Here is a 21,486-nt window from a genome sequence, read left to right as displayed (position 1 = left end):
TTCTGTATCCATTCCTCTGTTGAGGGGCATCTGGGTTCTTTCCAACTTCTGGCTATTATAAATAAGGTTGATATGAACATAGTAGAGCATGTGTCCTTCTTACCGGTTGGGGCATCTTCTGGATATATGCAAAAAAGAGGTATTGCTGGATCTTTCAGTAGTACTATGTCCAATTTTCTGAGGAACCGCCAGACTGATTTCCAGAGTAGTTGTAGAAGCTTGCAATCCCACCAAAAATGGAGGAGTGTTCCTCATTCTCCACATCCTCACCAGCATCTGCTGTCACCTGAATTTTTCATCTTAGCCATTCTGACTGGTGTGAGGTGGAATCTCAGGGTTGTTTTGATTTGCATTTCCCTGATGATTAAGGATGTTGGACATTTTTTCAGGTGCTTCTCTGCCATTCGGTATTCCTCGGGCGAGAAATCTTTGTTCAGTTCTGAGCCCCATTTTTAATGGGGTTATTTGATTTTATGGAGTCTACCTTCTTGAGTTCTTTATATATATTGGATATTAGTCCCCTGTCCGATTTGGGATAGGTAAAGATCCTTAGATTTGACCTTAGTACAAGGATATAGTACTGGATAGTACTGGATCAATTCGCATTCTTCTACATGATAACAGCCAGTTGTGCCAGCACCATTTGTTGAAAATGCTGTCTTTTTTCCACTGGATGGTTTTAGCTCCCTTGTCAAAGAACAAGTGACCATAGGTGTGTGGGTTCATCTCTGGGTTTTCAATTCTGTTCCATTGGTCTACTTGTCTGTCACTATACCAGTACCATGCAGTTTTTATCACAATTGCTCTGTAGTACATCTTTAGGTCGGGCATGGTGATTCCACCAGAAGTTCTTTTATCCTTGAGAAGAGTTTTATCCTAGGTTTTTTGTTATTCCAGATGAATCTGCCGATTGCCCTTTCTAATTCGTTGAAGAATTGAGTTGGAATTTTGATGGGGATTGCATTGAATTTGTAGATTGCTTTTGGCAACATAGCCATTTTTACTATATTGATCCCGCTGATCCATGAGCATGGGAGATCTTTCCATCTTCTGAGATCTTCTTTAATTTCTTTCTTCAGAGATTTGAAGTTCTTTTCATACAGATCTTTCACTTCCTAAGAGAGAGTCACGCCTAGGTATTTTATATTATTTGTGGCTATTGAGAAGGGTGTTGTTTCCCTAATTTCTTTCTCAGCCTGTTTGTCCTTTGTGTAGAGAAAGGCCATTGACTTGTTTGAGTTAATTTTATATCCAGCTACTTCACTGAAGCTGTTAATCAGGCTTAGGAGTTCTCTGGTGGAATTTTTAGGGTCACCTATATATACTATCATATCATCTGCAAAAAGTGATAATTTGACATCTTCCTTTCCAATTTGTATCCCCTAGATCTCCTTTTGTTGTCTAATTGCTCTGGCTAGGACTTCAAGTACAATGTTGAATAGGTAGGGAGAGAGTGGACAGCCTTTTCTAGTCCCTGATTTTAGTGGGATTGCTTCAAGCTTCTCACCATTTACTTTGATGCTGGCTACTGGTTTGCTGTAGATTGCTTTTATCATGTTTAGGTCTGGGCCTTGAATTCCTGATCTTTCCAAGACTTTTATCATGAATGGGTGTTGGATTTTGTCAAATGATTTCTCAGCATCTAAAGAGATGATCATGTGGTTTTTGTCTTTGAGTTGGTTTATATACTGGATTACGTTGATGGATTCCCGTATAATGAACCATCCCTGCATCCCTGGGATGAAACCTACTTGGTCAGGATGGATGATTGTTTTGATGTGTTCTTGGATTCTGTTAGCAAGAACTTTATTGAGGATTTTTGCATCAATATTCATAAAGGATATTGGTCTGAAGTTCTCTATCTTTGTGGGGTCTTTTTGTGGTTTAGGTATCAGAGTAATTGTGGCTTCATAGAATGATTTGGGTAGAGTACCTTCTGTTTCTATTTTTTGGAATAGTTTGTGAAGAACTGGGATTAGATCTTCTTTGAAGGTCTGATAGAACTCTGCACTAAACCCATCTGGTCCTGGGCATTTTTTGGTTGGGAGACTATTAATGACGGCTTCTATTTCTTTGGGGGATATCGGGCTGTTTAGATCATTAACCTGATCTTGATTCACCTTTGGTACCTGGTATCTGTCTAGAAACTTCTCCATTTCATCCAGGTTCTCCAGTTTTGTTGAGTATAGCCTTTTGTAAACGATCTGATGGTGTTTTGGATTTCTTTGGGATCTGTTGTTATGTCTCCTTTTTCATTTCTGATTTTGTTAATTAGAATGCTTTCCCTGTGCCCTCTAGTGAGTCTGGTTAAGGGTTTGTCTATATTGTTGATTTTCTCAAAGAACCAGCTCCTCGATTGGTTGATTCTCTGAATAGTTCTTCTTGTTTCCACTTGGTTGATTTTGCCCCTGAGTTTGATTATTTCCTGCCATCTACTCCTCTTGGGTGAATTTGCTTCCTTTTGTTCTAGAGCTTTTAGGTGTGTTGACAAGCTGCTAATGTATGCTCTCTCTAGTTTCTTTTTGGAGGCACTCAGAGCTATGAGTGTTCCTCTTAGAAATGCTTTCATTGTGTCCCATAAGTTTGGATATGAAGTGGCTTCATTTTCATTAAACTCCAAAAAGTCCTTAATTTCTTTCTTTATTCCTTCCTTGACCAAGGTATCATTGAGAAGAGTGTTGTTCAGTTTCCACGTGAATGTTGGCTTTCTATTATTTATTTTGTTATTGAAGATCAGCATTAGTGCATGGTGATCTGATAGGATGCATGGGACAATTTCAATATTTTTGAATCTGCTGCGGACTGTTTTGTGACCTATTATGTGGTCAATTTTAGAGAAGGTCCCGTGAGGTGCTGAGAAGAAGGTATATCCTTTTGTTTTAGGATAAAATCTTCTGTAGATATCTGTCAGATCCATTTGTTTCATAACTTCTGTTAATTTCACTGTGTCCTTGTTTAGTTTCTGTTTCCATGATATGTCCATTGGTGAAAGTTGTGTGTTGAAGTCTCCCACTATTATTGTGTGAGGTGCAATGTGTGCTTTGAGATTTACTAAAGTTTCTTTAATGAATGTGGTTGCCCTTGTATTTGGAGCATAGATATTCAGAATTGATAGTTCCTCTTGGAGGATTTTACCTTTGATGAAAATGAAGTGCCCTTCCCTGTCTTTTTTGATGACTTTGGGTTGGAAGTCAATCTTATCAGATATTAGGATGGCTACTCCAGCTTGTTTCTTCATACCATTTGCTTGGAAAATTGTTTTCCAGCCTTTCATTCTGAGGTCATGTCTATCTTTTTCTCTGAGATGAGTTTCCTGTAAGCAGCAAAATGTTGGGTCTTGTTTGTGTAGCCAGTTTGTTAGTCTATGTCTTTTTGTTGGGGAGTTGAGACCATTGATATTAAGAGATATTTAGGAAAAGTAATTGTTGCTTCCTGTTATTTTTGTTGTTAAAGTTGGCATTCTGTTCTTGTGGCTGTCTTCTTTTAGGTTTATTGAGGGATTACCTTCTTGTTTTTTCTAGGGCGTTTTTCCCGTTCTTGTATTGGTTTTTTTTCTGTTATTATCCTTTGAAGGGCTGGATTCATGGAGAGATAATGTGTGAATTTTGTTTTGTCGTGGAATACTTTGGTTTCTCCATCTATGGTAATTGAAAGTTTGGCTGGGTATAGTAGCCTGGGCTGGAATTTGTGTTCTCTTAGTGTCTGTATAACATCTGTCCAGGCTCTTCTGGCTTTCATAGTCTCTGGTGAAAAATCTGGTGTAATTCTGATAGGTTTGCCTTTATATGTTACTTGACCTTTTTCCCTTACTGCTTTTAGTATTCTATCTTTACTTAGTGCATTTGTTGTTCTGATTATTGTGTGTCGGGAGAAATTTCTTTTCTGGTCCAGTCTATTTGGAGTTCTGTAGGCTTCTTGTATGTTCATGGGCATCTCTTTCTTTAGATTTGGGAAGTTTTCTTCAATAATTTTGTTGAAGATGTTTGCTGGTCTTTTGAGTTGAAAATCTTCATTCTCATCCACTCCTATTATCTGTAGGTTTTGTCTTCTCATTGTGTCCTGGATTTCCTGGATATTTTGTGTTAGGATCTTTTTGCATTTTCCATTTTCTTTGATTGTTATGCCGATGTTCTCTATGGAATCTTCTGCACCTGAGATTCTCTATTCCATCTCTTGTATTCTGTTGCTGATGTTCGAATCTATGGTTCCAGATTTCTTTCCTATGGTTTCTATCTCCAGTGTTGCTTCACTTTGAGTTTTCTTTATTGTGTCTACTTCCATTTTTAGGTCTAGTATGGTTTTTCATTTCCATCACCTGTTTGGATGTTTTTTCCTCTTTTTCTGTAAGGACTTCTACCTGTTTGATTGTGTTTTCCTGTTTTTCTTTAAGGACTTGTAACTCTTTAGCAGTGTTCTCCTGTATTTCTTTAAGTGAGTTATTAAAGTCCTTCTTGATGTCCTCTACCATCATCATGAGATATGCTTTTAAATCTGGGTCTAGGTTTTCGGGTGTGTTGGGGTGCCCTGGACTGGGCAAAGTGGGAGTGCTGGGTTCTGATGATGGTGAGTGGTCTTGGTTCCTGTTAGTAAGATTCCTACATTTACCTTTCACCATCTGGTAATCTCTGGAGTTAGTTGTTATAGTTGACTCTGTTTAGAGATTGTTCTTCTGGTGATTGTGTTACTGTCTATCAGCAGACCTGGGAGACAGATTCTCTCCTCTGAGTTTCAGTGCTCAGAGCACTCTCTACTGGCAAGCTCTCTTACAGGGAAGGTGCGCAGATATCTTGTGTTTGGACCTCCTCCTGGCTGAAGAAGAAGGCCCAAAACAGGACCTTTCTCAGAATCTGTGTTGCTTTGGCAGGTCCCAGAAGCTGTCAGCTTCTGTGGTCCAGACTCTCACCTGTGCAGACTAAATTCCTAAGTTCGGTGGAGTCCGGGAACCAAGGTGGCATCCTCTGCTCCTGAGGCTGAGGCCTTCCGAGCCAGGTGGAAACCTGTCCTCTGGTCCGGACGGTGGCCGGCTGTCTGCGGCCCGCAAAGGGTGCTGCCTCAGCGTCTCTGTGCCTCCGCCTGTCCCAGAAGGTGTCCGGTTCTGTGGTGCACCCTCTCACCTGTTCAGACTAATTTCCTAAGTTCGGGGGAGTCCCCTAGACTGGAATTCTTAATCAGTATAAAAATTAATGTTTATAATGTGAGGTTTAAGAATGGTATTCTGTGCACTCAGCTTGTTGTTTAACCTTCTCTTAAGAAAAGTGAAAGTAAACTTTTACTAGCCTTAAATTTCTACACAATCAGCTTTTACAAAATATGTTTATGAATATTTAAATTCAAATTACTCATCCTTCTATATCCCTGACACAAAAGTAATTCAATTTATAGTTATGTGTTAAAGAAGGAGGAATACACCCTAAAGGAAACCTTATAAAATTAATATTTATAAATGCTGGTGACATATATAGGCATTGCATGAAATTGATAATTTGTTTAATACTGAGTTCAATTGAGGTCACTTGGAGTTACTGGCATAATTCCTAGTAAAACTCATTTGGAATACCTGACGTAATCTGAATTAACTGTTTCAAATGGTCATCAGAAAACTGTTTTGGTGAACTAGGCTTGTTAGAAAATTTGCCCAGGAGGAATCCTGCCTGATGTTCATGGCTACTGACATGGATGTAATCATAAGGGATATAGAAGAAACGGATAATCATGAACAAAGGTATTACCACTTATTTGTCACTTGAACATATGAACTCAGATGCTAAGCCTAAGGACATAGATTGCTCAAGAATCCTCCAGAGGCAAACGTAGAACTGAAAAGTAAATTACTAAGAGAAGTACATTTGTCCTTTAGTAGTGAGTACAGTAATAAATAGTGAGTTCTGGATGTGTTCACACAATAATAATGCATGAGATTCTGTATATCTGACTGTATATGCTACATTTTGCTCTGGCATATATTTTGTGGACTGGAAAGAGATGTTCTCTTTGATCTCTGTCATCTGGTTTCTGAAGATTAAACTTATGTTTTGTCATTTGAGTGACCCCAGTTGCTTTTGGAGAATAAAAGAAACTGAAAATGATCTAGGAGATACAGAAACTTATTGTTTGTTTTCTATTTCCACAAAGCAAGGTTATGTGAAGAATGATTATTTCAGTTGGAATATAGACAAGAAGTAAGTGGATATTTCATTTAGTTATTTTACTTGATCATTAGAGACAAAGCATTCTAGAAATGCTGGGATGTAGACCATGGAACCATGTGCCTTCTGGCTCTCCCTTTCTAGGTGATATCCAAAATTTATTTTATGTTTCAATTCTGGGTATTTTTTCCAATTCTGGTTGTTTTATGAGTACCTTATTGGTTTTTTTTTTTCATTTTTGAGTCACAATTTCTAGGTAGATACTAAATGAATGACCCCATGTATTGACCATGCTTCTAAAGAGACTCCCCTAATTTGCCAATTTCCAACTTACTGTGTCTTGGGATTAACCTGAGAAAATTGGAATAAATAATGCTTTTAGGTTATTTCATGGAGACTAAAATATAGTGGTTTTTTATTAGTCTGCTAATGTTTCATCTGTCAGCGTGGATGCCCAATTCCTACACATCATCCATTTGGATATCTGCCCTTATTCTTAGCTACATGTATTAAGAAGATGCACAGATATTGTTCAAATGATCAGTCTATCATAAGTTCAAAATGTTGTGGTCTATGAATCCTGCAGCAGAAGTCAAGACTGAGACAAGTATTTTTTTAACAAGGAGAATTTTCATTTTTCTTTCTTTTACATTCTGTTACAAGGTCATTGGCACATTTTTTTGTATTAATGTCAGAAACTTATGCAAATTTATCAATTAGAAACCTTTGAAGCATCTCCCTGTTCCAGCAGATAATTTGTTAATTTGATACAAGGGATGATACCCATACAACCTATGACTGGCTATTTCATTTTTGAGTGCTAGAATAAAATATGTTGTCTGTGATACCTGATAAAATTTGAGGGAGGATTACTATGGGTACAGACTTTTCCATTACCAAGACTGTCATGTACAGATTTCACAAATTTATTTCCCATTATTACTGTATAATTTCATCTACTATATTCATTCAATATTTAAATTTATTTCTGTTTTCCTAATAATATTAAATGTGTTTTGATTTATGGGGATTGAGTGTACTTTATATAAATTGATATACATTTTATGATATATAATATCTCTTTTAAAATGGGGTTACTGTATTTGAGATTTCAGTTGAAGAAATTGTGATAATTTCTCCACAATATTATAGGACATTTATCAAAATAAGATTTCAAAGTTTCAATAATATCATATTTAAAAAGAAATTATATATGTGTATGTATGAGGGACTGACAGACATAGAGAGAGAGAGAGAGAGAGAAAGAGACATACATACAGACAGACAGAGAGATATTTTCACAATGATATTGTCAGTTTTAGATATTCTATTCACTTTTAAATTGAATATATCAGAATAAAATAAAAATGGACACAATGAATAATTTTGTCTTTGGAGTAGATTAAAGGAATTATTTAAAAGAAATTAGTAGAGCCATGGGTTCATATAATAGAGAAAGTGAGTATTTAATAATAAAAATTAATACTCATGGTAAAATGCAGGATGGAGGAGATGAACCAGAAATCTAAATGCTTAGATATAGTTGAGAAAGAATGTAGGGGAGTTGTTAGAACAAGAAAATCGTCAAAACACATTTGTACATCTCCCATAAGATTGTGGAAAGCTAGATATTATTTCAGATAAGCCTTGTCATATATAAGGAAAGGGCTTTTAATTCATTTAATTTACTTTAAAATATTTCTAGCTACTGGGACAATATGTCTTAGTGTTCTCTTTCAAAATATGGGAAGTTTTATGTCCAGCACTCTAACAATTTAAACTGCATGACTTTCACTGTATGTGTTTTCAGGTGGTACAGAAGGGTAGAGTCTATATAAATGCTTTAATTTCTTCTTACTTACTATTAATAAGGAAAATATCAAGGGAAGAATTTCCTATCTAGAATTTAACAAGAAGTAACATATTATGTAAAAAATACCTATTGGATATATACATGACTTAGTTTTTAAGTTTTTCTTTGGTCATGATCATTTACACACACACACACACACACACACACACAACACACACACACACACACACACACACACACATATATATATATATATATATATATATATATATATATGTGTGTGTGTGTGTGTGTGTATATATATATATAGTGAGAGAGAGAGTAGAATCATTATATATAATTTCTTAAAAGGCCTTTTATGTTACATAGCAGATATGTTTCCAAAACTATGTATGTTTCTCATCCTACATTGTGCCTACACAAAAGAAATTGTTGAACAGTTATTCACTGTTAATTTGTCACCAATATTTGGACATTTATTTCCTTACTATAAACATGACAGCATAATTAAATAGGCCAGTTACTTTTAGAAGTAAAATATTGAGTTACTGTTGCACCTAAATTGTTTATGATCTACATGCAAAACAATATAATATTAGAACAATGTTAATAAATTAGGATACTCAAAAACTTGACCATTGTATTGTGGTGGAGATATACAGTACAATTTAATACAATTTGATAATCTCTAATTGAAATCTTGTGCATATATAGTATTGGTAGTATGAAGAGATATTCACCTAAATACCAAGTAGTAAAAATTTTAAAGTTGTGTTTTAGTTATTTCTGAGTAGCATCGTTAAGGTTTGAGAAGCATTAAGATTATAGGAGAAAGTGGAATGTGATCATATTTCGTCACATAATATCTAACTATAACTTATGCCATCATTATGAACTTGCAAAATGAGGCTTATTATTTGTGGTTTGTAGGCTATATAAAACAACAGAAATTTATTTTGTGGAAATTTAGAGAATTTAATGTAAACTTATGCAATATTCCCTTTCCTGTCAGATAAAAGTACATAACTGAGAATTTTTTGTATTGATTTCCTCTATGTATGCTAACCTTTTTTTTTTCTGGCTCATGCTTGTACGGTTTTAAGAATTATGTTCTCTACTGCTTTGTTTTCAGGGTGACACCCAAGACCAACCATTTGATTTTCTCTGTTTATCTTGCCTTGGAAGAAGTAAATAAGAACTGCCATATTTTGCCCAACATTTCTCTGCTAGTCAATATTGAATGTAATGGGAGAAAATATGATGAGAAAACTGGTTTGGCTTTGAAAATTGAGAACATTATTCCTAATTACTCCTGCACAAATGAGAGAACATATTTAATTGTACTTACAGCTCCTATATGGGCAGTATCTACAAAACTTGGACCATTCCTGTTCATGTCCAGAATTCCTGAGGTAAGTCAAGATGGAATAATTTTAAGGAAATACTTTCTCACCTCCGTGAGACTTTCTGATTATGAAGGCAGTTTAAAAGGCAGAGGAAGGTGTAATGTTCATTATGATTTATCAAACTTATATTTATGGATAGATATGTTTTGTGGCAAACACAACAACTTTATCATAAATGGAGATGGGGGATATCTGTATTGTGAAATGTTATACCAGAAGACTCAGTATACCTTTATTATTTAGAGAATCACAAGAAGTTGGATACACTGAAATAATGAGATGAAAAAGAATCACTTTCTAACATGAATACAGTTTGCTCAAGCACACTCCGATCTCACAACAACCCCTCTGCAGTCCATCATGTTCATATTATTGCCTATGTACTGTATTTTTCAGCTTTACTGTGGTCACTTTCATCCTCTTCTGAGTGATAATGAAGAATTTCCTCATCTTTACCAGATATCACCAAAGGACACATCTCTACCACTAGCCATGGTGTCCTTAGTTGTTCATTTCAGATGGAACTGGATAGGAGTGATTGTTACAAGTGATGACCAAGGAATACAATTCCTTTCTGAATTGAAAGGAGAAATGCAAAAAAACATTGTTTGTTTATCAGTTGCTATTATTATCCAAACTGAGATGTCCATGGCTCTTAAAGAGTTAAGTATGAATTATAAACATATCTCAATATCATCAGCAAAAGTTGTGATAGTTTATGGAGACAAATTTTCACCCATAAATTATGCCCTCACATTGTGGATATCTCAAGGCATTTTAAGAATCTGGGTTAGTGTGTCACAATTTGATATGATCACAATTCTAGGAGATTTCTTGCTATACTCCTCTACTGGTACTTTTATTTTTTCACACCAGCAACCTGAGATACCTGGTTTTGAAAAATTTATCCAAACAGTATACCCTTCAAACTACAGTAGTGAATTTTCCTTTGCCAAACTATGGTGGACATATTTTAGATGTTCATTGCCACCATCGAATTGTAAGAAGCTGAAGAATTGTCCAACCAAAACTATATTTACATGGTTATTCAGGACACCATTTGGAATGGCCATGAGTGATACATGCTATAACTCATACAATGCTATATATGCTGTGGCCCACTCACTTCATGAGATGCTTATGCAAGAAGTAGACACATGGTCAAATAATGCTGGGAAGGAACTGGAATTTGACTCTTGGAAGGTAATGAGTGTTACACTAAATGGTATTTACATGGTTTGAGTATTTTAATAGAATCACATGGTCTAAAGCCATGTCAATAAGAAATTTCACACATAAATGTACATAGATCTATATTCTATTATTGCATACGTGTCAGATCATATTATGACACAGTGAACACTGGTATGCATGTCAGCATTCACAATCCAAGTCATGAAGTTTTAAACAGAACTTTGAACCAAATATGTGACTCATGTATTAATTTTCCTCATGAAATTCTTAAATAGCCATAACAAAATGACTTCTCTTTTACGTTATTCAAAAGATCCTATTCAAATTACTAAATAGATCACAAAAAATATCATGTATTTTTCCATTAATTTTACTTACTAATACTTTGTACTCCATTGCCTGTGACCAAATAAAATTATTGGGAGAAAAAGCATAGAGGCGTCATTACTCTCCAACCATAAAAAGCCGGAGTATAGGTTTTAAAGAACCAAGTCAATCAAGAAAGTAAACAAAGTGGAGCTAAATTTACATCTACATGAAATTTATTTTAGACTTTAGTACTGAATACTTCTGGCAAAGTTAGATTTTTGGAAAGGGTAATAATAAGTGGGAATTTTCTAAATGTAATACTTTCTATTCTAATGTGTAAGCCTAGTTGAAACTAAAATGACAAATGTGTTTTAGATGTTCTCTATTCTGAAGACCTTAAAATTTGTAAATCCTGCTGGAGACCTAGTCAACATGAACCAGAATTTGAAGCAGGCTACACAGTATAACATTTTCTATGTCATGGATTTTCAAAAAGATTATGGACTTAAAATGAAAATAGGAAGATTTTCAGAGCATCTTCCAAGTGGTCAACAGCTATATATGTCTAAAGAAATGATAGAGTGGGCTACAGATATTGATCAGGTAATTTGGTCATAATTTTATTGTTTAACATGTAGCACAATTACCTAAAATATTCTCTACTTTTGCTTTGTCATGGAATAAATAGTTGGTATTTCTTCATTTATTGACTTACTCTACACTGACCTAGATATTCTCTTTTTCTTATTACTCCCCTCTGTTTTGATATTTCTTAACATATAACTCATAATGCATTCGTTGATTTTATCTATAAAAAATAAAACAGTACAATTTATCATGATACATATGTGTTAAATGAGGTCTTTCAGGAATCTCTGTTGTGGGAATCAGTGGATGTTTTTCCATTAGGATATTGTCCATATTTATATAATATATATTATTTTTTCACAGATTCTACCCTCAATATGTAGTATGCCTTGCACACCAGGACTCAGAAAATCCCCTCAGGAAGGAAAGGATATCTGCTGTTTTGTTTGTATCCCCTGCCCAGAAAATGAGATTTCCAACATGACAAGTAAGATTGTCTGTTACCAAAATATAAAGATTGATTTTTTTCTCACAAATTTACATAGTTCTCAAAAGTCCTTTGTGTAAAGGAAAGGATATATCATGCTAAGGATTAAAAACTTCAGATATACTATTATTCAAAATATTAAACACATTTCTCTTGAACTGTATTTTTGCCTCACTATTGTAGATCCCTGGAAAGCAATATTTTCCTGAATATTTCTTTAGAATAAAAAGACAAGTACATTATGACATATTTGTGCTTTTCAGTTTTATTAAATATTGAATACTATACATTTGCAATACATTACCATTTATTCACTTTACCGTCTACTCACATTCCCCCATCCCTCCACTTCTGCCAGTCCCATTATTACAAATTCATCCCCCTCATGAACCTTATATTTCCCACTATAGTAAGACAGCTTCCTCTTGGATCCTGCTTCATCATGTGTTATCTGTTCAAAGCAGGACTAGCGCTGAGGCCCAATGATGCAGCAAAATAAGTGAAAGAAAGCCAATGGCAGGTCACAAAGATATGCATAGATTTTCCTCCACTTGTTACAGGACACAGAAGACCAAGCGGTACATTTTCTATTTATGTGGATAGGCTTTACAGACAGCCTATCAGTTCTTATGGTAAGCTTGAACTGTAGTTGAACAGAGGCTGACATTCCTTTGTATAATGTATAAAGGCTTGTATACACACACATACACACACACACACACACAAATATATAAAATACAATTTACAGAATATAATATATATAATAGGTATATGTATATTTTAGTACCTGATTTTTTTAAAATATGAATTTGTATTATTTGAGTACTTCTGCTCACCATTTAAACAGCATTATTCAGAGCCCTCCAAGAGATAATACAAAATGAAACAGAATATACATCTTTCAATACAGAGACAGTACTTGAAAGACACAACTATTCACATTGCTAAATTTAATTCAGATAAAATTAAAAGTAAACAGAATATACATTGTAGTGAAAGTTAAAAGGGTACAAGCCAAAAAATGTTCTAAGCCTTTGTGTATAATTATGTGTCAAGAAATTTTTTGAGAAATAGGATATTACGTAGACATTCCTGAATAAATACTACAACCTTGGGAGCATTAGGATGTAAAATCTTACAGAGATTATGAATACTGGAGGAAATATACTTTACCAAAATTCATACATTTAATCACAAAACTGAATATATCATTTTTGACATGTAGAAAACTTGGGTGTTAAAATTTCCAAATTGTGTCTGCCTTAATATTATCAGTACTTTCATTTGCTACATTTAGTACCAAGATTATAATAAAATAACACCATTTTACTTTTCTGTATCCTTCTTACACAATCAACACTCTTTAGTGCCTTTAAAATTTATGACCAATTTTTTAATTGCTCTTCCATGCAAAGATTTTCTGAATATAAAATATTTATAAGTAAAATAAATTAGTCTGTATAGTATTACTTGAGTGTTTAGAGGGAAGACTATTTTGTTATTCAAGGACAATTAGTAGGTAGCCTCTACCCTAGGAAAGCATCTAAGTATTCTCTGGTTGTCTTTAGATCCTTATGCAATATTTTTACTTGATAAAGTTTCCCTACTCCACTTTGTTATGTTTATTGTTTTTGATCTCATCCAGGTTATACTCAAGATTCTCTTTTGTTGAGATTTTATGGGTTTTACTAGTGATCATCTTAGAAAATAAAAAATATAAACTCACATCAAATTTTCATCTACTAACTGTTACAATCTATAGACTCCTTCTTTTGGATATTTAAGGTTTTAATGAGAAATCAATTTTGTAGATATATTAATTGGATAGGACTTCAAAACTCTTAATTTTACTATGATTTTCTCTAGTGGTGTCTGTGACTTTCATAGAGTAAGGACTAAACATAACTGTGTGTGTAAGGAAAAGTATTTGGAGCACAGTTAGGGATTAAAATGTTTTAGTAACATTTTGAATATGGGGTTTTTTTCCAAGATATGGATTAGATATAATTTATTGGTCCAACAATCAACTTGAGACCACATGTAGACTGAAAGAATTGCTGATCACTAAACAGTGAGACATATGGACACAAATATGAAGCATAAATTAATTACAAAAGTTTCTTTCCACAAATGGTCAATTTAAGATGTGTGATTGTAGAAACATGAAAATTATGTGATGGAATGAGTTTTTGAAATAATCCATAAACAACTTGAATATATAAGATAATTATAAACAAAAGCTTTCATGAAGATGATATGCATTAAAATTTAGATCAAATGCTATACAGCCTGCACATATAAATTTACATATAGCACAAGATGCAAGTCTAATTTAGATATAATTTTTCTAATGAATTAATTCATTGTATCTTGTAAATGATAATAAATAAATATATCTGATAACACTTTTTTTCATATACTAGACATGGATCAATGTGTAAAGTGTCTGGAAGATCAATATGCCAATGAAGACCATACTCTCTGTCTCCAAAAAGTTGTTGCTATTTTAGATTATAGAGACCCTTTGGGAAAAGCTCTGGCTGGCTTTGCTCTATGCTTCTCTCTCCTTACATCTGTTGTACTCTTTGTCTTCCTGAAACACAGAGATACTCCCATAGTCAAAGCCAATAACCAAACTCTTAGCATTGTCCTACTCATCTCCCTCATATTTTGTTTTATCTGTTCCTTGCTTTACATTGGTCATCCCACTATGGTCATCTGTATCCTGCAGCAGACCACATTTGCCATTGCATTCACTGTGGCTACCTCTACAATCTTGGCTAAGACAATTACTGTAGTACTGGCATTCAAGATAACTGTTCCAGGAAGAAGAATGAGGTGGCTGCTTGTGTCAGGGGCACCCAAATACATCATTCTCATATGCACCATGATTCAGCTGATTCTCTGTGGAATCTGGCTGGGAACTTCTCCTCCATTTGTTGATGCTGATGTACAAATGGTACATGGACACATCATCATTGTTTGCAACAAAGGTTCAGTGATTGCCTTCTACTGTGTCCTTGGATACATGGGCTCTGTTGCTCTAGCAGGTTTCACTGTAGCTTTCTTGGCCAGGAATCTGCCTGATACATTCAATGAGGCCAAGCTCTTGACATTCAGCATGCTGGTGTTCTGCAGTGTTTGGATGACTTTCATCCCTGTCTACCACAGCACCAAAGGCAAGACTATGGTTGCAGTGGAAGTTTTCTGTATCTTGGCCTCCAGTGCAGGGCTGCTTCTTTGTATTTTTGCCCCAAAATGCTATTTTATTTTAAGACCACAGACAAATTCTTTTCACAAGTTCAGGAAACCACATGCTAAAACTGAAAATAAAAGTTAAATTAGCCACTTATATAGTGAATCAAACTTATCTACATTTTCACAAAACTGCTTTCTACTTGTCATGTATTATGTTGAAATATGAAGTTGATATCATATAAAAAATGTGGAATATAGGATGTATAATAAAATTCAAACACATAACCTGGACTTTAGTTTATTGGATAAAACTGTTTAATCAGAGAGTTTTATACCTATAATGACAGTTTAATTTTATTTTATAACTGTCAGGTATCTGAAAATTGCCACTTGCCTTTCAAATTATTTCATGTATTATTCACCTACCTGTATTAATTTTTGTTATTCTTACTTTCTAGAAAAAATATCACCATGTTGATATTATAGAGAGAGAGATATTAAGACAGAATCCTTTTTTATTTTTCTTGTTCTGCAAAAAAAAATATGAAGAACAATTAAATAATTTTCTTTGTAACATGATAATCCAGCACGTGGGAAGATAAAAATTTGTGATGGGTATCACTATATTTTGTTTCAATTTGAATACTGATCATAATGAAGATGCTCTGAGATTTATATCATAATTCTGCTGAAAGTCTCATAGATGAGGATATAAACAAGTCCATAAAAATCTGTTGTTATTTGGCTAAATAGCCGTTGCCTAAAATGCATATCTTTTTATTTATGTTTTTATTTGAGGACATAGTCTTCTCTCAAACTTAGTCATATATAATTATATAATACATAGCAATCAGTTAAGAAATGCATAATTATTTTAACTACAGAGATTAACAAGTCTTTTTCTCCACCTTAAGTAAAACAGCCTCACCATCAAGGCTTGGAAAATATCTTGGCATATGAGGCAGAGAAACTAAGGGCCAATCACTTAGAAACTGTGAAATTCTATCTTTATAACTCAGTGATGTTCTTGAAAGATATTACTAAATAAAATCTCCAAAATATCAAAAATTGAAAACACTGGCATAACTCAGGAAATCTTTAGGTCTCCCCCAACATACTTTAAACTATAAGAAGTAGAGAGGGCATTTGGAAAGAAAACTTATTCTTTTATTGGGGACATGATTTATGCTAGAATATACACTGTCTAATAAATGGCCCTAAATCTTTGCACTGTCTAGCATCACTAACTGTACATAGTGAATTATCAAAAACCAAAGACAAAATTTGGGAAGTGGTTGTATTGAAAAGCAGTAGAAGCTATATAGGGAAAGGAGGAATAAATATTAATATGTTACAATTAATTTATTGTGAAATTTCATAATTTCTCAATTTATTAGTTTACATTATTAAAATAATTTGAAAATTTCACTAAGCTATTATACATAAATCAGCTATAATTTGAAGCTGAATTCTCAATATTAAGTTTCACGAATTTTGCACTAAAACTTTTCTCTCTTATAGGAATTCTCAAGATGAGATACCTTTGATGGGATTTTATGTGAAGATAAAGGAGAGATCCTGTTATTTTTTTATGTGCGTAAAACCTAAGAGTGGAGTTTTACATGGGGCAAAGGAACATTCAATAAAGAATAAATATTTAAACTAATAAGTATTATAGTTATATTTATAAATTAAGAGTAAGATTAAGAGCCATAGTGTAAGTGGAAAAATGTATTATTTACATCTGTCTACGGTTTCTCTGTGTATCCCTGGTTGTCCTGGAAATCACTCTGTAGACCATCCTGGCCTCAAACTCAGAAATCTGCCTGCCTCTGCCTCCTAAGTGCTGGGATTAAAGGCATGCACCACCACTGCCTGGCTTGGATTACTGCTTTCTTAGAGATTAACTTCTTGTGCTCTTTATATATTTTGGATATTAGCCCTCTATCAGATGTAGGGTTATTGGAGAATTTTTAAACAATCTGTAGGATGCTAATTTGTTCTATTGACTGTGATTTTTGCCTTACAGAATCTGTTCAGTCTTATGAGGTCCCATTAATCAGTTGTTGATCTTAGGGCATAAGCCATTGCCAGTCTACTTAGAAAATTTAAATTTCCCCTTATGCCGATGAGTTTGAGGCTCTTTACACTTTCTCTTTTATTAGATTAATTATATTTGGTTTTATGTTGAGGTCCTTGATTCATTTGAATTTGATCTTTGTGCAAGAGGATAAAGAAGGATCTTTTCTCATACTGCTAAATACAGACCAACAAGTAGTCCAGCACCATTTATTGGAAATGTTTTCTTTTTACACTTGTGTTTTTGGCCTCTTTGTCAAAGTTCAAGTATCCATATTTGTGGGGCAAGGGGCTACACACAGACAGCCTGGTCTCCAGTTGAGCTTCTGTCTTGAACCCTGGTGGGACCCTGTGGATGGTAATTTCCACGTACGTGGGACAGAAGAAATTTGATCATGTCTCCTGGACTCCTGGCTCCTGTTGAAGTTACCACCTCCACAGAGGCACGTGGCTATCAGTCATGTAGGAACAGCACCAAGCCTTCCCACATGAAAATAAGGTTTTCCCCAAACTCTCAGCTCAAGCCAATGAGAGGTACCTGCTGTCAAACCCTAAATCACCCACAGAACTGTATATACATCCATCCAGGAATTAAAGGTACATGAGAACTACTCCTTCATCTGAGTCTTTTGTTCCAAGAGCTGTATGTAACACTTGGGAAGAAATCTTCTCTCCCGAAAGTCTACCTGAGGTCCTACTGCATTTCTCACTGGATAGTTACCTTCTCATCGGCCCAGCCTGACCTGACTCTGTTCAGAGCGGCTCCAGAGTTACTGAGGGACCTGGAAGGCACTGAAGAGACTTTGTCTCCCTGCCTGCACTTGCTTCCCTTTGCTGGAACCCTCGCACCAGGCCTGGACAGAGATCTTTTTGTCAAACCTCTGGTACCCAGGCCCACATCTGGTGCCCCATGTGGGGCTTCCTCTATGAATTTTGAAGGTATTTTGCTTCTACAGCTTGGAGAATGGAGAGAGAGAGAGAGAGAAAGAGAGAGAGAGAGAGAGAGAGAGAGAGAGAGAGAGAGAGAGAGAGAGAGAGATACTTCATTTGAGTGGGAGAGGGAGGGGCTAGAGGAGCAGATGGATTAATTAATTTTTCCTCTGAGGCATAAGGAGGCAGGGGTGGGTAGATGGATTTTATATCTCTTATTAATTGGGTAAGGACTGTGAGATCTGAAATGGAATACTTTTTAGGACCTTGATCTTTGGATTCATCTGACTGAGGGTGCTTAGCAGCTGTGTTGCTATTAGTCTGTCTTGTTTTAGATGGCCCTATGCATTGCCTAATTGTAGCTAAGATTGACGAAAAAAATCACGGGAGGTTTTTTTTTTTTTTTCCTTCTCAGGTATCTTTGTTTTTGATGAGAGAAGCCACTCTGTTCCATGAGTGCAGGCTATAAATATTATCATTGGCTATGCATGGCACTATCTGAAGGACTTCCTCCCCAAAAAAGGAGGCTTGCTTTTTGGCTATCTTTATTCCTCAGTCTTTTAGTAGGGCACGTGTTTCTCTGACCTGTGGTGATATTTTATGTGATTGTGAGTTGATAATGATAGAAAAGAGGAGAAGTGCTTGTGCAATGGAACGTTCCCTTGGCCTCTTTGGCTTTGGGGGGTTCCAGAGAAGTCCAAAAATCTAAGCCTTCTGACAAATTTAAGAACTGGCAGACCGCCCCCCCCCCCAACCCGTAGCTTTTACATGGCTACTGTATTACCAGGTTTTCTTTGTTTTAAGGAGAAGTTAGATAGAGTGTCTTTGCCAATGCCCACTGCGGGCTATCAGGATTTAGACAAAGGTCAGATGGACCTTCGGCCAGCACTAGAGAGGATCTCTGGCCAGGAAGCTTCAATTGTCCCTTTAGGTTTTCTAAAAGCACAGTAGGAAAAGACAGGTTGTTTTAAGAGGTGTGCGGGCTCACCTTCCCTCAGTATCCATTAGGTGCGACTGTTCAAGCCCCATGTCCATGAGCCAGATGTGGGCCTGGGTAGGTTTACTTCTGGGTCATCCATTCTATTCAACTGATTGAACTGTTTGTCACTGTACCAATACCATGTGATCTTTGTTATTTTTTCGTTTTTAGTACAGTTAGAGGTAAGGCATGGTAATGCCAACTAAAGGTCTTTTATAGTTGAGAATTTTTTGGCTATGATGAATTCTTTGTCCAGATGAAGTTGAGAATTGCCCTTTCCATGTCTTTGAAGAATTGTGTTGGAATTTTGGCAGGGACTCCATTGAATCTGTAGATTGCTTTTGGCACAATGGCCACTTTTACTATGTAATCATACCAATCCAGTAGCATAGTAGATCTTTCCATTTTCTGAGGTCTTCTTCAACTTCTTTCTTTAAGAGTTTGAAGTTCTCATACTGATCTTTCACTTTCTGAGTAAGAATTATAACATGATATTTGTGGTTATTTTAAAGATTGTTGATTCAATAATTACTTTCTTAGCCTGGTGACCATTTGAGTAGAGGGAGGCTGGTGATTTGTTTGAGTTAATTTCATTGTCTGCCACTTTGTTGAGGTTATTTCCCAGCTACAGAAGTTTCTTAAGTGGAATTTTGGGATTTGTCTGAATACTATCATGTCATCTGCAAATAGTGAAACAATGATTTCTTCCATTTCAATTAGTAAAATATTGATTTTTTTGTTTTTTAAATGTATTTAGCTAGAACTATAATTAATAGATAGAAAGAGTGTGGATAACTTTGTCTTTTTCCTGACTTTAGTGTGGTTGATATTAATTTCTCCTCATTTATTTATTCATTTTGATGTTGGATGTTGTATATATATATATATAACTTTTATTATGCCTTGAATTCCTGATCACTCCAAACACTTAACAGAAGGGGGTGTTGGATGTAATCAAAGGTTCTCTCAGAATCTAATCAGAAGATCATGTGAGTTTTTTCTTTAGCTTGTTTACACGGTATATTATTTTGATACATTTTCATTCTGTCACTGGGGATAAACATACTTGATAATTGGGAGTGATAATTTTTATGTGTTCTTGAGTTTAGCATGTGGGAATTTTATTGAGTGTTTTTGCATAGAAATTCATAAACAATACCAGGCTGAAGTTCTGTTTCTTTCTTGGGTGTTTGTGGGGTTTAGGTGTCAAAGTAATTGTGGCCTCATAAAATGATTATTGTACTTTCTGGTATTTTTTTTTTCATGGAATATTTTCAGGGGTACTGGTATTAGTTCTTATTTGAAGGTGTGATAGAATTCTGCACTAAAATCATCTGGCCCTGGGCAGTATTTGCTTAGGCAATTTTTAATTACTACTATTGACTCCTTAGCAGTTATGAAAGTGTTTCAATATTTTGCCTGACCATGATAAAATTATGCTGCTACATGATATGTGTCTAGAAATCATCAATTTCATCTACATTTTCCAGTTATGTTGAGTATAGTCATTTGTAGTAATGTATGATGATTTTGTTAAATTCTTTGGTTTCTGTTGTTATGTCTCTCTTTTTATTTCATATTATGTTTAAATGAAACTGTCTCTATGCTCTTTCTTTAGATTTTCTAAGGGTTTATTTTCTCAAAGGAACAACTCTTAGTTTTGTTGATTCTTTGTACTGTTCTCTTTGGTTCTCACTGGCTGACTTCAGCTATTAAATTGATTTCCTGCCCTCTACTCCTCTTGGGTATGTTTGTATCTTATAGTTCTTGAACTTTCAGAAGAGCTGTGAAGTGACTATATTAGGATCTCTCCAAATTCTATATAAAGGCACTTAGTACTTTAAATTTTCCTCTTATCTTTGGTTTTCATTGTGTCCCACATATTTGGGGATGCTATGACTTCATTTTCATTCTATGAAGACTTTAACTTCTTCTTTTATTTCTTCTCTGATGAGTTGGTACCATGAGGTACTAATAATAAGGTATATTCTTTATAAATGGCTCAAGAAAAATTTAGGATATATAGATGCCACTCAGGAAAAAAAAAATAAATCAGGCATTTTGTGTTTGAAGCACAATTTACTGCTCAGTATGAAACTGTGTTCACAATAGTGTTAAATAAATGGATAATTCACAAGGGACCATGAGACCAGTATGGAATTACAGTGGCTTTTCTAAGCCCTTTCATGCACCAAGATCTCTATAATGTAAGAAAGACATTGGTTGATTAAGTGATCATAGAAAATATTTGTTACTGGAAATCTAATGAGAGAACATTTGTGTCAACATGGAGTTTCTAAGAAGAAAAATTATTTTTAAAAGTCTAATTTTGTGCTGTGAAGGTTCTAAGGAAATTT

The 21,486-nt window shown here is 34.9% G+C and overlaps 1 protein-coding gene across 1 annotated transcript; it reads left to right on the top strand.

The window, feature by feature from the left end:
- The first annotated feature begins 5,982 nt into the window (after window positions 1–5,982).
- On the top strand, window positions 5,983–15,283 carry Vmn2r69 (vomeronasal 2, receptor 69). The gene is made up of 6 exons (NM_001105182.1): window positions 5,983–6,179; window positions 9,092–9,371; window positions 9,762–10,568; window positions 11,244–11,471; window positions 11,820–11,943; window positions 14,367–15,283. Exons 1-6 carry the CDS (start codon window positions 5,983–5,985, stop codon window positions 15,281–15,283), a joined length of 2,553 nt encoding a protein of 850 aa, NP_001098652.1.
- Window positions 15,284–21,486: the final 6,203 nt, after the last annotated feature.

This window comes from Mus musculus, chromosome 7 (genome assembly GCF_000001635.26).
Source record: "Mus musculus strain C57BL/6J chromosome 7, GRCm38.p6 C57BL/6J".
In the NCBI taxonomy this organism is placed as follows: domain Eukaryota; kingdom Metazoa; phylum Chordata; class Mammalia; order Rodentia; family Muridae; genus Mus; species Mus musculus.
Note: the sequence above shows the minus strand (reverse complement) of the source record. Positions and strands in the feature narration are given on the sequence as shown.

Bases quoted from the DNA above. Each gene is read 5' to 3' on its own strand.
- Vmn2r69 (NM_001105182.1), top strand. From the start codon at position 5,983: ATGTTCTCTTTGATCTCTGTCATCTGGTTTCTGAAGATTAAACTTATG. The intron at 6,180-9,091 runs GTAAGTGGATAT...CTTTGTTTTCAG, and splicing joins AGTTGGAATATAGACAAGAA to GGTGACACCCAAGACCAACC. The intron at 10,569-11,243 runs GTAATGAGTGTT...AATGTGTTTTAG, and splicing joins TGGAATTTGACTCTTGGAAG to ATGTTCTCTATTCTGAAGAC.